Below are 16,971 nucleotides of genomic sequence, written 5' to 3' on the forward strand. Positions count from 1 at the left end.
CTCACAAATTAGATATATTTGTAATTGAACTGGCCAAGCTGCTTTTATAAATATATATTAATGATTAATACAGATAATATAAAAATATAATTATTACAGTGGTTAGTAATGGCAACTAGCTTTTATTTTAATTCATGCTTTTTTTTTTTTAAATTATAGCCAGCTTTCAAACAAACTCAATTTTATTTAAAATCTTACTTTTTTCTGATGTCATATCGATCTGAAAGAAAACATACATACATTGAATGGTTACAAATAGCATCTTGGCTCATAGCCCCTGATGTGCACAGTAGCTGCTTCATACACATGGGGGGTGACACAAAAGCTACAGGAAGGGCAGAGTAATTTGCTGCAGTTTTCCCTGAGAGTCTCCATGATTCTTATCCTAACTTTGAACAAAAATATCTCTTGTTCTAGACACTATAGGCAGAAAATCCTTCCTAACATGTTATTCCTGGGAAGATATGACCCAGGCTGTGTTTGATGTTAGAAATACACACATATTAGGGAGAAAGTCAGGAAAGGGTGAAGTCAGTATTAAACAGTAGGTGTCAATTTTGTGGAGAAAAAGGAGAGAATGACAAACAGCATGCCAGGGTGATACATTCGACAGGCGTAGTTTCATTATCATTAATAACAAGCCAGCATTCCAAATCTTGAAATGAATAAAAACTGGCGATATGGCCAGGACTAGTTTTTGAAACTATTCAGTAGGAAAATCATCATCTAATAGAAAAAATTCATTTGTGAGCACGGTCAAGTTGGTTTCATCGTTTTATTGCTATTCCAAGCATGTGTGCAGGTATCATGTCTAACAGCTGTGGTCACAGGGTCACTGAATACAGGAAGGAAATTGAGTATGTGGGACAAAGAGTGACTGACTGTACAGTTGAGGGAAAAAATGACTTCAGTCTTGTCATCAGTTGTTTGTGTGCAGAGATATATGTGGCAGGACAGTGAGTTTATAATCACCCTGTTACTCTGCTCCACTGCCAAGGCATCAGAAAAAAAAGTAAATTTGGGGGAACTCTCTGAACTGATGAGTTCAGAGAATCTGGTGGGTACAAAGGTATTTATTATATTTTTCTTTATATTTTTGTATTTCAAATGCATCAAAATAACATTTAAAAACTAGTATATTTGAAAGCATTTACACATACCTAATAACAATTGCATTTGGCTATCTTAGAAATAGGAACTGACATATTAATAAGTAAATATAAAAAGTATTCTAATGACTTTTCATTGATATTATAATATGTGGGCATTTTCAGGTCTTTATAAGGGAGACAAACACATATTTGCTTTACATATTGAAGCAGGTGTAATTCAAATCGTTATTACATCAACGTAATCTCTCTAAGACTTGTTTCCTTCTTCTATGATATAATGGTATATAACTCCTAAAGTGGTCATGAGGGATCAGTGTTGGGGTATGTGGAGCTCTTGGTAAAGACCTACCTTATAAAAATGTCCATCATTCTTACAGTTCTGCCTTATAATGTTATGATAGTCTAATGAATGAACTAAAGTTTTTTGGTCCCAGTGATTTTCCACCTCTTTGGTCTTAGGACCCCTTTACACTCCTAAAAATTACTGAGAAGCCCAAAGAACTTTTGTTGATGTGTAAGATGTATAAATAAGTATCTGTTTTACAAACTAAACCTGAGAAAATGCTAGAACCCAAGAATACACCAGCACACATTCCATTAACTGTCAAAGTTAATGGAATGTGATCACATGTAATATAGATCTGGAAAACTCGTCTGTAGCTTGTGAAGATGTAGGAGTTAAAAAAGCAAATACTGTCTTAGTACTGTTATAAAAAAAGTTTTGACCTGCAGACATCTTTAGGCTAACCTTTGAGAACTGGTGAGATAATGGTTTAGCCTTCAGTAGTTGGTAGATGGCAAAAATTTACAGGGAAACTTTATTCTCTGAAGTCAGTCCGTGACATGAGAAAACAGACAGTCAGAGAGGTTAAGTAAAATGGTGCCCCTTTATTTACTAAGAACAACTGCCTACCCCTTCTAAGAACATGGATTAACTATGTGCTCTTAGTAGTGATACAGCAATGACACAGCCATTAGCAAGTGACACTGTCATAAAATTACCTCTTCCTCCTGTTCTTGATCTGACTCTGATTCCTTGCCGCCCCAAGATGCCATGCAAGATGGGAAAAAAAAGAGAGAAGGAAGGGTAGAAAGTATTTAGAAGAAGAAAAAGAAGTAAATATTCTGCCAACAAGCTTCAACAGCCAAGCATACAGTCAGTACACTCTTATTTTTTCTTACTATCAGTTTACAGAAGACAGAAAATTTAACGAGTATTGATTGAAATGCAAAAGTATGTACCCTTCAAGAGACCAAAGAACCAAAATTATAAATATACTAATTTCAGATGCCAGGTCACCAGCAGTCAGAAAGTTTGACTTTTAGTGGATTTGATGGCATTTGTCTATAGAAATAGTGATGATGATATTCTAGTCATTACAGATATTGGTTGAAAATATTAAATGTTACAAATAAGCCTATGGTAAAATTACTTTTAATACCCAGACAATACTTAGAAGTTTTATTATAATAAAGATCTACTAAATTCTGAAGTATATCTTAAATGTTTGGCATTTTTTTCTTTTTGCTTTGAATTACTAAATAGAAAATTATCCTGGACTGTAGTAACATTAATAGCTGTGTCTGATATGTCTTGACTTAGAAATAAAATGTAATAATAAAATAAAGGCTTTCTTTTATATCACATTGAAAGTTCACTGAAGTCAGATAAAGCTCATTCACCATTTTCTATCACAGCAGTACATATTTCCTTGTGGTTCTTATTTGGCATTCTGCCTCCAGTCACTCACTATTTATTATACAAACCCCAAAATACATTCTGCACCATCGGAGTACAATTAGAGTAAACTAATTTGGTTGATATACCCATTGCTATATTCTAATTCTTGGAATAATATGTATATTTATATATAGATAATATTTCACGTCTTTTAGTAAGAATTTATTAATACAGTGTCAAACTTGATGCTATAAGCTTTTCGCTGGGTGACTGATCCCTATTTGTAAGAATAATTAAGCAAATCTACAATTTGACAACTGTGGTGGGGAACAAGAAGTATAGGAAATGTTTTGTTTTGTGGAGTCAAGCTGTAGGATTTTAAATATATCCCTATATCCCTACTTCTTCTCCAGGTCTCGGCAACTACAGCTCACCCCCCTCCCGACCTGTGACATACACACCGACAACTTGCTGTGACTACCTACAGATCACCACGCGAGATTTTCCTATTCTAAAGGGACGTTGGTTAAAAAACAAAACAAAACCCTTTAAAATAATGAAAAAGAAGCTATCCACAACATTCACTTAATTCAGTTGTCTTTAATTTAATCAGAGCATTCAAGGAATAACATCATGGGGAGAAGTTTGAAAAGAAAGTCATGCCTGTAGGTAGACATTGAGTCAAGAATTAATAAATTTTTTCCTTCTCAACAAGGTTTTAACTATACTCCTTGAAACAGGGAAGTATTTTTTACATTAATCATGTTAAAAAAATTGAAAGATTAATTTTTATACGCCTAAAATAATGATGTTATAAGACGAACAGGTAATTATTTAGCAAAAAGATAAAACATCCTGAAGTGGTTCTGAATTTAGTAACGCATAATCCACATGTGAACTGGTAGTAAGCAAAAGCTAATGGACTCTGATATTTTGGTAGAGCCAAATGCACAACAAGTATGGTCTCAGGAGAGCTCATAAAAACAAAAATGAAGACAAAGCCAATTATTTTTAAAATTAAGCTCAAAAAGTTAAATCTTAAACTCAAGTTTTCTCTCTTCCATGTCTAATCTGTATCAGTAGAATTTTTCCCATCAAAATGCATTTGATGCAAAATAAGGTGGAATTACTTTTTTTCTTTACTTAAATGGAAAATTGTAAATTTAACGGGGAATCAAAAGTGAGTGTTATATGTGCTTGCATTCGGTGTCTTTGTTTTTATTCATTTTAAAAATCAATTCCTACACTGCCCGAATTGTACTACAGCAGATTTTACGATACCTTTGTATAAATCGGCAGGGTGATGTTTAGGTTGCAAATAGCTTGATGCACCAGGCCTCTCGTGGATTTTGGCTCCTTCATAAATGATAGTCGTCCGCATGGTTCCTGAGTTGTATCACGTACCTTGAACAAAAATGACAAACATGCTTCACCCATATTTGAAATGTACTATTTAATTAGATGGTACTTGAAAAAAGAAAATAAATTCATTTATTACTCCTAGGTAAGAATTCAGAGGGCTTCCCTTTTCTCCCTCCCTATTACCATTTAGAATGACTTTCTAAAAAATAGAGGTTAGTGGGCTGGGAAAAGAGGGGAATAGGAAATTATTGTTTAATGGGTACAGTTTTTATTTGGACAATAAAACTAATTTGGAAATTAGTTTTATTGCAAGTTGTTTATAGCAAGTTGTTGAAGCAACAACTAAGTTGGAAATTAGTTGTTGAAGCAATACTAAAAAAAAAAAAAAAACTGATGTAGACCAGTCTGTACCTTGAAAAGACTGAGATTTAGGACCTCTAAATCAGTGAAATAAATTTTTAAAAACAGGAAATAAGAAGAGTGGCTGGAAAATAGAGTAGAGTAAAACTATTACTTCCCTTTTATTTCATGAATCTCTCATTCCTTCATTTGTGGTCCTCTTTGAATTGGAATCTAGAATGAAACTTGCATACATCACTGCAAATCCCTAACTTGGATTAATGTTCCTAAGTAGAGACAACAAACAGCTGGTGCATTGAAGTGTCTCCATAATGTTTGTTGAATGAATTTATGAGAATATATCAAGTCTATAGCTCTACCTGGGATAATTTTTTAATAGCTTAAGTGAGATGCTGGGTCTTTTGAGAGATTTCATTACAAAAAGTTGTCACTTAGAACCCTTTTGCTATCCACATTTGTGAAATTCACATATATTTTAAACATCTAAGTATAAATATGTAAAAGTGATGATAGTAAAATGGACTTTCCTTCAAATTTGGAAGAGTAGCAAGTGTTTCTACTTAATAAATTAATATTTGGCCTGGTCTCATTCTTAAAAATAGTCTATAAGTAAAAATTAAGGCTGACTTTGAGCTTCAAAAATAGAAATGGCTGGCTTTCCAGGACTGTAAAACTTTACAGATGTGGTGGAAAAAAATCCCTAGAAATTGAAAAGGAAATATTCCCTACTACTAAGGAAATCAAATCCTACCTTTATCTTGAGTAAAATGCATTTAAAAATTCCATGTATAAATTACCTTGACAAAGAGAGGAAGTCTGTTTTCTTTGAAGGCAAAAAAACTGAATATATGATGTTGGCCACTCTTGGTTAATGGCACCAGGTTGCCAAAACAATCAACATAGATGGGTTTTCCTTCTAATACCTAGGTGAACACAGAGACAAATAACAGAATAAAATACCTGCAATTATAACCTACTATTTACACAAAGAAGAAGTTGTGGTACTACTTGGAACTTAAAATATACATAAAACAGTCTTAAAATTGCCAACTGACATTTTGCCTTATCTCTGGCAAAGCATATACAAGCACTCGGTCTTCTTACTAGTAATGGGAATATTCAATGCATGGTGACATTTAATGTTCTCACTTCTAAGACTGAACCACATTACCCCAGAAAACCAATATATATTAAATCCTAAATTTATTTATTTATTTATTTTGAGACAGAGTCTCTCTCTGTTCCCCAGGCTAGAGTGCCATGGCATCAGCCTAGCTCACAGCAACCTCAAACTCCCAGGCTTAAGTGATCCTCCTATCTCAGCCTCCCACGCAGTTGGGATTATAGGTGCACACCACCACGCCTAGCTATTTTTTTTTCTATTTTTAGTCACTCTGCTCATTTTTTCTGTTTTTTTAGTAGAGACTGGGTTTCACTCTTGCTCAGGCTGGTCTCGAACTCCTGCCCTCAAGCAATCCTCCTGCCTTGACCTCCCAGAGTGCTAGGATTACATGAGTGTGAGCCACTGCACCTGGCCTAAATCCTAAATTTAAATTTCTGATTGGGTAACTTTTGACATAACAACCAGTCGGGTTACAGGACTTTAATAACCAAAGATGTATGCGGATGGAAAATTCTGAAATAAGAAAAAGTACTACAGAAAAGCCTGGATATCCTCCCTTCAATGTTTATGCAAAAGGATGTATTTCCTAGACTTTTTTTTCACTATTGAAAAATAAGAACAACAAGGAAAGCCAAAAACACCTAAAATTCTATAGTCACTTACTCACTTTGAATTTATCAATAACTCATCATTTTTCCCCAAATAACCTTTAAAGGAATCTTTTTACCTCCCTCCTCCCATATGTTGAGATCATCCCTACAAGATAGGTCCAAATGGACTTACACTGGCAGATTTGGGACCTTAACCTTCTCACTGATCAAGTGAGACTGGTCTTTCATTTTTTATGATTCCATCTATTTAATTCTATTTGAAATATAATCTATTAATACAGGTATAACAAAATGGCATAGTTTTTTTTTAAATGCAGTACCTCCACATCCCTGCTTCTGGCCACCTCAGCAAAGTTCTCTTGCTGCTCGAGGGTCTTATCCACTTTATCGTCAGTCATACAGAAACATCTCAACCTGGCTTCGATGGGGTCATGCGATTTGGCAAACACCACAAATTTGGCCATATAAGGTACACAGATAATTTCTCTATACACTTGTGAGGCAAAGGTAACGGATTCTTGGATCTGTCGACAATCTATCAGCCAGAACCTATAAAAAGAGATAAGGCCAGTTAGCTAAAGTTTAAAGCAAACCACAGGAAAAAACACCAGTTCCTTCAGAGTGAGCCAAGTCATCATCAAACACTTCTCAGGAAAAGAAGAACGTGAGAGAGGCAGATGATGAAGAAAGTTAAAGGAAAGGGAGAGCAAGACAGGGACGAGGACGGATGGGGAGGCAGAAGGGAGTGAGGGCAAGAGAGAAAGACATGGTGGGTTCTAGAGCAACGATCAACTGTTGTATTTGTAAGTTTCTTCTTTGGAAACTCTCCTGAGCATTCAGTCTCCTGGAATGTATGGTCCGTGTCTTCGAATCCTTTAGATCAAAACTGAGGATCTCACTGTGTGAGTTTTGACCCCTCCTCTTCTTCATGCCATTTCCTGAAATCTACCCAGCTATTCCCCATTTCCTCGTTCTTTTCCAAGATACTCCCCAATCACCAAGGTTGGATCAACCCAACCATTTAAAAAATCTGCATCTAGAAATCCTAAATGTTGCTAAATGTAATTCACAGAAGAAATTGTTGGCTCCATGACATTGTGACCACCAGCAGCAGCTTCGTCTGAGACATGGCTGGGCAAGTGTGTGCTTAGATGCCATTTTATTCCATACAGTAACGTTGCTGAAACTGCAGGACACTCCTCGAGCTCCCTCCTCACCCCAGGTTCTAGGAAAGATAGCCACATGGAGAAAGTACAGGCCAGCATGTGGACACTTCTTCAATTTGTGTTTTTTACACTTCCGAGGGTTTATTCCCTAAGACCTTGCTTTGGAACCTTTCCCAGTCATTACTCTCCTTCCTCGTCGTCATTTTCCATAATTTCTAAACATTCTTGCGATTTCTTTCTCCTTTTAGCATCTCTTTCTTTCAAGTTCCTGATCCGTCTCTCTTCTTTTTCTCTTATTGTGCTAAAATATACATAACATTTTAACCATTTTTAAGTGCACGATTCAGTCGCATGAAATGCATTCACAGTGTTGTGGAACTATCGCCACTATGGATTTCCAGAACTTTTCATCATCCCAGAGACTCTGTACCCATTAAACAATAACCCCTCGTTTTCCTCCTCACTCCGGCCCCTACCAACTTCTATTCTACCTCCTGTCTGTATGAATTTGCCTATTCCAGGCACCTCCTATAAGTGGAATAATGCCATATTTGTCCTTTTGTGTCTGGTGTGGTTCAATAAGCATGATGTTTTTAAGATTCAGTGTAGTTCCTGGCTCATGTCAGGCAGGCAATAATACTTTCCTCTTTCTGCCTATTCTCTGTTTCTTTAATTGTCTGGGAGTTAAATTATTAGTACACAACATAATAACTCTTTTTTTTTTTTTGATATTTTAATTGGTTTTATTTATTTATTTAATATTTTTTGTAGAGACAGAGTCTCGAACTCCTGGCCTCCAGTGATCCTCCCTCCTCAGCCTCCCAAACTGGGGCTATAAGGCATGAGCTACTGTCCCTGGCTCACTTATTTATTTTTTACATTTTCCTCCAAAATAGCAGAATTTTTTTTTTTTACTGCAGCTCCTTTTATTATTTGTAGTATTTTTATTTTCATGTAGTTCTGGAAGCTTTTAAAATAATCTTTTAATACACAAATAAAAATTATATGTATTTATGGTGACTTCTAATTTCTTGATCTACCCTACAGGGCCTTCTGTAAACGGTGTTGCTAACCAACATTCCAGCATTATTTTTGAGTGATGGATTACACAGATCATTATTTCTATCCCCCATTAAACCTTCTGGAATTAATCTTTGCTTCTTCGTTGCTCATGTTATTCTGTTTTCCATTTGTATCTTTCTTCTGGGTTCCAACATAAGTTCCAAGAGTCGCCTCTTCTCAGACATCATCTTTATTCCAATGCGAAGAGCACCTTCCTCTGAATTCTTTCAGTACCTCTGGTCTAAACCTCTCATTCAGAACATGTTATCTTCTGGCGTTAGAGTGTAGATACATAATTGGCGGAATACATTGAAGCACAGAAGTATAGACTCAATAGTTGAGTTTGGAACTACAAACATGTGCCACCAAGCCCAGCTACCGCTATGCAGTTATATTTAACTATTCATGCATTTTTATCTTTTCTTCCCCCTTACCTCCCAAATAGGAATTTAAGTTTTAATCACGCTCAACTTTAGTTTTCTCATCTGTAAAACGGACACAATGCATCTTGCCCTACGTAAGTCACAAAGTTGTCAAATCAAATTAAAGTAACGTAAAAGTGTTTAGCAATCAAAGACCAAACAGGAACTAATTAATAAATCGAGTTAATGTATGCATAAGAAATAAAACTAGATACCTTCAGCTTCTTGAAAATGTGTAAAATAAATGGGAAATATGTAAATGTGTTAGGATGTATAAGAGCCACTGAAACCTCTAAACCATTTAAGCAAACCATGGCGGGCTTTGTGTTTTTGTTATTATTCTGTTGGAAAAGCAGTTCAGGCTATTTTGTTGACAACGGGAAATTATCACTTCCGAGACCTTTGAGGCTGGAAAAATCAGCAGTGGCTGCTACAGCCTGAGTCAGAATCACACAGCCAAAGCCGTCACTCATTTTCTTAGATTTTAATCTAACTGGTAGTACTTTGTCATTGTACTGTCACTGTTGCACTTCCTGACGTGTCTAGTTTAAAATACGAAAGTAAATGTGTACTATATTTAAATTCAAACAAAAATAGCTATCAAAGAATAAAGAAACAAGATAAAACAAAAGACAGGTTTTTGGAGGGGGAGGGGACAATATCACAGCGTACCTGGCTGACACATTGGTTGTAAAGGAAACACATTCATTGACAAATGTTAATGGCGTAGTTCCTGTGATGTCTTCCCACTGAGCCGGGGTGGTTCCACCTGAAATAATATGATTGTTGGGGAAAAAATTAGGCAAAATTCCAAACTCTGGATTCTAAAATAAAGTTTTTGTGGCTCTGTGTTCACGAGTCCAATCCCACCCATCCCTCAAAATGACACACTGGAAACAAAATGACTAAAAACTACATGCTGAAAAATGACACACTGAAAACAAATAGCAGACACTACTCAAGGAACTAAATTTAAGGAAGTTATTTGAATAACTGTTTACCAAGCATTCTATTCTCTGCCTGACATTCTGAAGCTTTCATGGTAATTGCTAAGCTCTGAAGATAATTTTGAATTGTATACAGTTGATTATTTTAAAAGAGCCTTTGGCCAACTAACGAGGTGAATACTTCATTAAAATAATAAACAAACTAAATGTTCTTTTGTTCCTGAGCTTCATATTTTATGCAATTATTTCCAAAAAACTAAATTTCTTCTCAATTTACAATTGATTGGCCAAAAAAAAGGTTTCGAAAACATTAAGGGCTCAATAAATAATGCAGAGTGAATAAAAAAAATTAGTGAATGCCAAAGGATGGAACATAGAAACATCACTGCACATAGAAACATCACTATGAAGGCTGATGATGACTGCCTATCTCTCATTTCCACCGAGAAATTAAGTTGACATAGATAAGGACAATATTTTAGTCAAAGTGCTGTAAGAAGAATATATGTTTGAAATGAAAATAATCTTGACTCTAAAGTTTCTTAAAGAAGGGAATGATTTATCAATGAAAGGTTAAGAAAGTTTATTCTAGTAGGCCGTTAAAATATATATTCTTTTTTTTTTTTGAGACAAAGTCTCACTCTGTTGCCTGGGCTAGAGTGCCGTGGTGTCAGCCTAGCTCACAGCAACCTCAAACTCCTGGGCTCATGCAATCCTGCTGCCTCAGTCTCTCAAGTAGCTGGGACTACAGGCACGCGCCACCATGCTCAGCTAATTCTTTCTATTTTTTAATTCTCCAGCGATTATCTTTTTATTTTTAGTAGAGACAGGGTCTCGCTCTTGCTCTGGCTGGTCTTGAACTCTTGACCTTGAGCGATCCTCCTGCCTCAGCCTCCCAACATGCTAGAATTACAGGCGTGAGCCACCACACCTGGCCTAAAATATATATTCTTAGCATAACTATATAACATAGCAAAATACAAAACCCCAAATACCTAAGTATTTTTTAAACTAATACATGCAAGTACTTATTAATTAAAAATAATTTTAATTATATTTAAGAAACTGTTTAGTAGAAACCTGTCTTAAGAATACGTAGATTAGATGGTGTCTAAGCCCATATAGTACCTTTGTTTGATTGTTACAGAGGCAGGGGGTGCTACAGACATTCTAGAGTCTCACCTGTTTCACATCCATGCCATTATGTTGCACATTATAGAAGATGAATCATATACCCATGGAGCAAAAATTATGGGAAAGAAACCCAAAAATCATAGGTAATAATCAGAAATGACCAATTGGGAAAGAGATCATTAAGTGAAGCATGTATATGATTTCTCTCTATACTCATTATCATCTATATATTTAAAAATTTTGTCTAATTATTAAACTTATGAGATAATCTCCATGGTTCGCTATAATAAGTACAGAAAATACACTACTAAGAGGAAATTAGGGAGAAAAAACAAAATAAAGGTGAACATTTCTGCCAATATGAAGGAAAATGGGGAAAAAAAGGTCTAACAATACCAAAACAACCAGGGATGGTTATTGTTCCTATGAACGAAGTATTAATATTTACTGAATGCCAGCACCATGTAATTATTGATAAATAGGAAAATTATCGGTTAAATTTTGTAGCCCTAAAACAGATTATTTGTGCAGATTTTTTGGCCTCTCACCATTCGTAGTGATATTGTTATGAACTTTTCATATTTACAATGTTCTGGGAATATCTTTTGAGCGTTTGGCAGTTGTCTGAAAGCTACTACAACTACCAATTGAAAAGACCAAAAATTAGTTACTCATTAAAAACTTTTTCTTTGTTTTCCCAGGGTTAGTTCCATAGATCAATGATAAAGACAGAATCAATTCCTAGACAGAACAGTTTGGCTGGAACTATTGGGTACAATTATCTAAAGTGCTATTTTTTTTTCCCAGTAGATATAGGTGATGTCTTCAAGAAGGCTTGAAAGCCAGGCTTTAGAGATAATATAGGCTTGGGTCTGAATCCCAGTTCTGCCAAACATCTATAATATAATGTGGGCAAGTTATAGAACTTCTTTCAACCTTGCTTTCCTTTTTAGCAAAAACGGGGTTAAAGTTTCTTCATAGGGTTACTGTGAAACTGAGTTTAGTTTGGCATAAGACTTTATTTAGTGAATATTAGTTCCTTTTCTTTCATCCTTCATTTCTCTAGGTAATTAAAATGCTTGCCTTGAATTAATGTATCTAACCCTGCAGGCATCTTATGACAAAGGTAATTTAGCATTTACAACAATCCAAGTTTCTTTACTGAGAACTCTGCTAACACTGTCCTTATATGATTCACCTGTGATGCTGCATAGTAATCTCAAGGTTGGTGCGTCACCCCCAAACCCATTCAACATGACATCACTTGAAGCTTTAGGGACAGGGATGGTCATGGTAATTGGCTTGTGGAATTTTCTTCTTCTAGGTTCCAAAGTGACGATGGGGCTGAAGGTCGCTTTGTTGCCTAAGATCTTCTTCACCAGTTCACTGTGCATAGGTTGAGCCTTTTCAAAGTAAAGAAAAATATTCAAATAAACAATATAGCATCAAATTTAATGCCAAATTTGTTCCCCAAAGCGCAGCTATTTGTCTTACAAATCAATTTGGTACACATAAAACATGGCAATCATGTTTTGTACTGTCATTAAGCACTCATATAAAACTTCGTGAGACCTGTGACGTCCAATGGCAGATTTTGCTCACCCAGGAATAATGTGATTCTTTTTTTTTTTTTTTTTTTATCTTTTTTACATGAGCTCCTAGTTTCTAATTAATGTGATTCTTTAACACAATTTATTTCTCATTTGATAAGGTAGTTTTTAATCACTGGAATAAAATGCACGTTAGAATAATTTGCACCTAACGTGGGCATACCTGTAGGCCCACGCGGATCCGCTTGGTTAGGGCCCCCTCCGGGAAGACGGCCTGCACCTGGGGCACCACCGTGCTGCTCAGCACGCCTCCCTCCGGGCCGATCAGGTTGCTGTCCTGTTTGATGCGCGACACCACCGCGAAGTACTGCGGGAAGTCTCGGGTGATGATCCGGCAAATGCGCTTCTTTTCTAGGTCTTCGGGGCTATCCAGCACTGAAGACAAGAAATGACCCACCTTCATTCATACAGCAAGGACTCCCTTCTGAAAGCAGTCTAGCAAACTCATCAGCATGGTTAATAGTGAACAGAGGTGGCAGCAAAACTCTTTAAAAAAAAAAAGCAATAGAAAGATTGAAAAAGCAGGGCTAACCTAACAACATCTGAAAAAGAAAGAAAAACTGTAATCTTTCAAGACCTGCCAGCATTTAGCTTGCATTTTTTTTTCCCTTTTATGAAAAGCAGGACCTTCCAGGGCTCTGTGAAAGAAAAGCATCTCATTCCAGATGCCATACTGCAGGGCCAGCTTTGTAAATGAGAGGGCACGAGGACAAACAGGGAATGAAAATGAACCTGCTCTATTCTTGGCTCATGTGATGGAGAGGAAGTTGTTCATGAACTCCTTTTCTTTGCAAATTTCAAAGTTAGCCCCAAAAGGCCAGTTATTGTGGTTTAAAGAAGTTAATATGGACCTTTGGGTTCTCAGGGGAGTAGTGCAGAAATAAAATCTGTCTTGGAGGGAAAGGTTCATGTTTATATGTTTACCTCGGTGTGATGGTTGTCTGAAATAGTCACTGTGGACATAAAAAAAGATCAGTGACTACGTATTCAGGGTTTTAATATTCCCCTGATGACATCAGGAAGATGGGACCATGAGTTCTTTATCAATTGCATTAGTGTAGATATTTAAGGCAACACAAAAAATCAGACTGGTTTAAAATGTAGAAATTGGAACTAAGGGGATCATGGAATTTTAAAGAATTAGGGAAAGTTGTCTATTTTTATAAATCATTTATAATTCATGATAGAGGCACGAGCAATAATTACGTTTCTCTTGACAGCTAGGTACAAATAGATTGTCAAAGTGAGAAGTCCCAGGATCTGATCATCCATAATTGAAGATGTATGTACTAGCAAATACTAGCATCTACTTATAAAAGAATATATTTCCAAATTTACAAACATAAACAAATCTGATTCTTTGTTTTAAAATGAGCTTTTTACATATGTAGGAAGTTAGGAGTGGACAAGATATTAATTAATGTTTATTAGCAATGTCATTGACAGGTAGATATCTCTGAAGAAAATATCCTAAACCTAAATGATAGGGAAAGAAATGGTTCCCAAGAAGTAGAAGCAGCTAAATATTGCAGGTAACAAGCTTTATCAATAAAAATCCTGATCTTTTTTTTTTTTAACTTGCTTAGAAAGTACTGACCTACACAGCTAGAGGTCATAATTTCTTCTTCCTTCCACATGCCCTATTTGTGTAGTTACTTAAGTGGAATGTGCCTCCCCCTATTAGGACTAGGGCCTTTTCTCTGAGCAACCTTTGGCGGGCTGAGAATGAGCTAACGTACTCTAGTCAAACCGAAATCTTACAAACCTGTGGTTTAAAGCCCCAAACAGATTCAGGATTTACAGAGATTAAAGTTCTAATGAAAAACCAAGTCGCTCAATTAGATACGTATGCGTGCGTGTGCAATTCAACCCTGGCTAACTCCCTATTCGAATTATAGGCAGAAGATTGAATGAACTTAATTTTCCCTAATAATAGTTAAGAAGAAATTATATTATCCTATATTAGTTATGTGAAGATGTAAGTTCCATAAACAGAATAGCTTAGCATGTTTTATAAGTATCTTAAATATCTAAAAACCATGGATTTATCCAGTATTAGTTCATTTTGCAATGAAACAACAATATTTATTCTGTCTCTTAGGTTCAAAAAAGTTTACATTAAAGATGGAAGCATGTTGTATCACCTTATAAAAATGAGGTGTTTGCTATCTCAAAGGGTTTTATTTGTCTGACTGTAACAGAAGTAAGGTTAAGTGAAAGCGTTGTGCCTTCCCGCTCATCACTGCGGGAGCACAGCAGGCACCTGCTGTAGGAAAGTCACACAAGGGCCACACACACTCTCCTCCTAGGTCACAGAAAAGAAATGCACCATGCTCATGCTTCCACTTTACATTTCTCTTAAAACCTTTAATTTGAAGGTACCTTCATCCATGCCGTTGAGAATTTCATTCAGTTCATCTTCCGTGTATTCGCAGAAATGCTCTTTCCAGCTGTCCCCATTCTCACTGCGCAGGACCACGAGCTCCCTCTCCTTTCCTCGAAGGGCCGCGAAGTGAGGGATCTCAACGATGACCGGCCTGACACAGCAATGCAGAACGTTTAGTGTGGACGGGAGCTAACCAGCAGCAAGACAAGCACCTCCACTCTGTCTGTTGCAAAGTGACCTGGAATTCTCCTCTCTCTGGGGACAGGGACAGAGCGGGCCATCCTCTGGCGCTCACTGGCTAGCAGATGGTCACACAGTAGCACTCCACCTCAGGGGCACCAGTCCTCAGGTACATGCTGCTACCTTAAGCCAAATGATGTTTCCCTGTGAGTGCATGTGGCATTCTGGAACTTCTCCTTTGATAAATGTAAGTAGAACACATTTAACCAAAAGAAATGTGCATGCATATCTATGAGATGTGCCAATCTCCTAAAACATTTTCTACAAGGTGCGAATGACAAAATGGTTTAAGAGAGAAAATGGCTTAAACGTTGCATAATTGGATGTGTCGTAAATGAGGAGATGTCAGAAAAGTTGACTACGTGTGAACTAAGGAGCCATGCACTCACGGTTTTTGCTTAAATTTTCCTCATTCAAGGAAACAATAGGCATGTGTACACAGCGTGGCCCTAACCGAGCCCTTCGGCTGACAGCCGATTGTGCCCAATGCCTATTATAGTCAGGATCCAGAACATGCACTGTCCTACGACGAGGTTTAGGTCACATTCATCCTCGAAATATACAGAGACTTTAGATTTTTGAGTCCAGGTTGCTTTGGTAACAGACTCCAAATTCATCATAGCAACATCGTAACTAGCACATGGTACAACTAGGCAGATCTCATGCTTCAACGAAAATGAAGGTCACAGCACTTTAAGGGGAAAAGATATAAAAGAACATCACTCAAAAAGAAAAGTCACATACCACAAGGGTCAGAAATGGTCCACTAAAGATAGGTCATACAGAATTTAAATCATAGAGAGAGGGACATGTCATGGGCACAATGACAAAAAGAGAAATCATATTGCAGAAGAAGGAGAAGAATGGGGGCCCAGCAGCCATCAATTTGTTTTAAGTCACTCCTACCCAAGGAATTTGGTTCCAGGAGGCCCCAGCTGAAGGATGCGGCTGACCAAGCTTTCTCCCTCATTAAGTGGGGGAGGAGCCGTTGGCAGGTGAAGTTTACTGAGTACATCCAAAGCAGCAGTGAAAGAAAGAACATAAGTAAGCTTCAGGTATGGTTTTCCGCAGAACCCCAGCAGCGCCGGCTGATCCACAGGGTGAACTCTGGTTTCACACTGCGTTTGGTTCTGATCACTCCATTGGTCACAGAGAGCAAGGGACCGAGACCCAAAGTGGACAATGGAGGCTCATCTGGGCGAGGGAGCACCAGCTGTCGGGTCGGTCCCTGTAGGTTCACCGCCAGGGCACTAGCCAAAAAAAAGGGGGGGGGGAGGGAATGCTCCACGGGAAAGACAAGCTGTTGGGAATATGGTAAAAACTCTGCTCTGTACAGAGACCAGATGTTTTCATGGATATTCCCCAACAGATTGGAAGATTATTTAAAAAGGCTAAAACTACCTGAGCATCGGGGAAAAAGGGTCTGATACACTGAATATAAAGAGGATCATCCGGGAATTACTCTAAACATAATAGAATGTTCTGATGCAACCCAGAACTTCACAGCTCCTTCTAAAACTCTGTCTAAGAGGTATCCACCCCTCAAGGCTAAAAAAAAATAAATAAATAAAACTCTGTCTAAGAGGAGCACATGAGAGGTGATTTGTATAATTGGGAACTATAAACACACCCTGTTCAGGTGTGAATATAATTTGGAGCAACCTGCTAATAGTTTGCTCCAAATTACAAAGCTTTAGAACATTTCTTGGGTTCTAAAGCAAGAAAACCGCCCCCCCCATATGATATTGACAAAGT

The 16,971-nt window shown here is 37.1% G+C and overlaps 1 protein-coding gene across 50 annotated transcripts in view; it reads right to left on the bottom strand.

The window, feature by feature from the left end:
- The window catches only part of ANK2 (ankyrin 2), a 559,765-nt gene that overhangs the window by 32,486 nt on the left and 510,308 nt on the right, over nt 1-16,971 (bottom strand). For 30 of the 50 annotated variants that reach the window (XM_075998068.1, XM_075998078.1, XM_075998073.1 and 27 more), the window contains 9 exons: nt 14,973-15,127; nt 12,754-12,965; nt 12,179-12,383; nt 9,572-9,668; nt 6,570-6,798; nt 5,313-5,438; nt 4,075-4,197; nt 2,115-2,147; nt 199-220 (listed from right to left, as the gene is read on the bottom strand). In XM_075998068.1, coding sequence (XP_075854183.1) covers nt 199-220; nt 2,115-2,147; nt 4,075-4,197; nt 5,313-5,438; nt 6,570-6,798; nt 9,572-9,668; nt 12,179-12,383; nt 12,754-12,965; nt 14,973-15,127 — 1,202 coding nt within the window. Of the gene's footprint in view, nt 1-198; nt 221-2,114; nt 2,148-4,074; nt 4,198-5,312; nt 5,439-6,569; nt 6,799-9,571; nt 9,669-12,178; nt 12,384-12,753; nt 12,966-14,972; nt 15,128-16,122; nt 16,222-16,971 lie in introns of all 50 variants that reach the window. The other 20 variants (XM_075998052.1, XM_075998071.1, XM_075998065.1 and 17 more) reach the window with 2 other exon arrangements.

Source organism: Microcebus murinus, chromosome 27 (assembly GCF_040939455.1).
Source record: "Microcebus murinus isolate Inina chromosome 27, M.murinus_Inina_mat1.0, whole genome shotgun sequence".
Lineage (NCBI taxonomy): Eukaryota > Metazoa > Chordata > Mammalia > Primates > Cheirogaleidae > Microcebus > Microcebus murinus.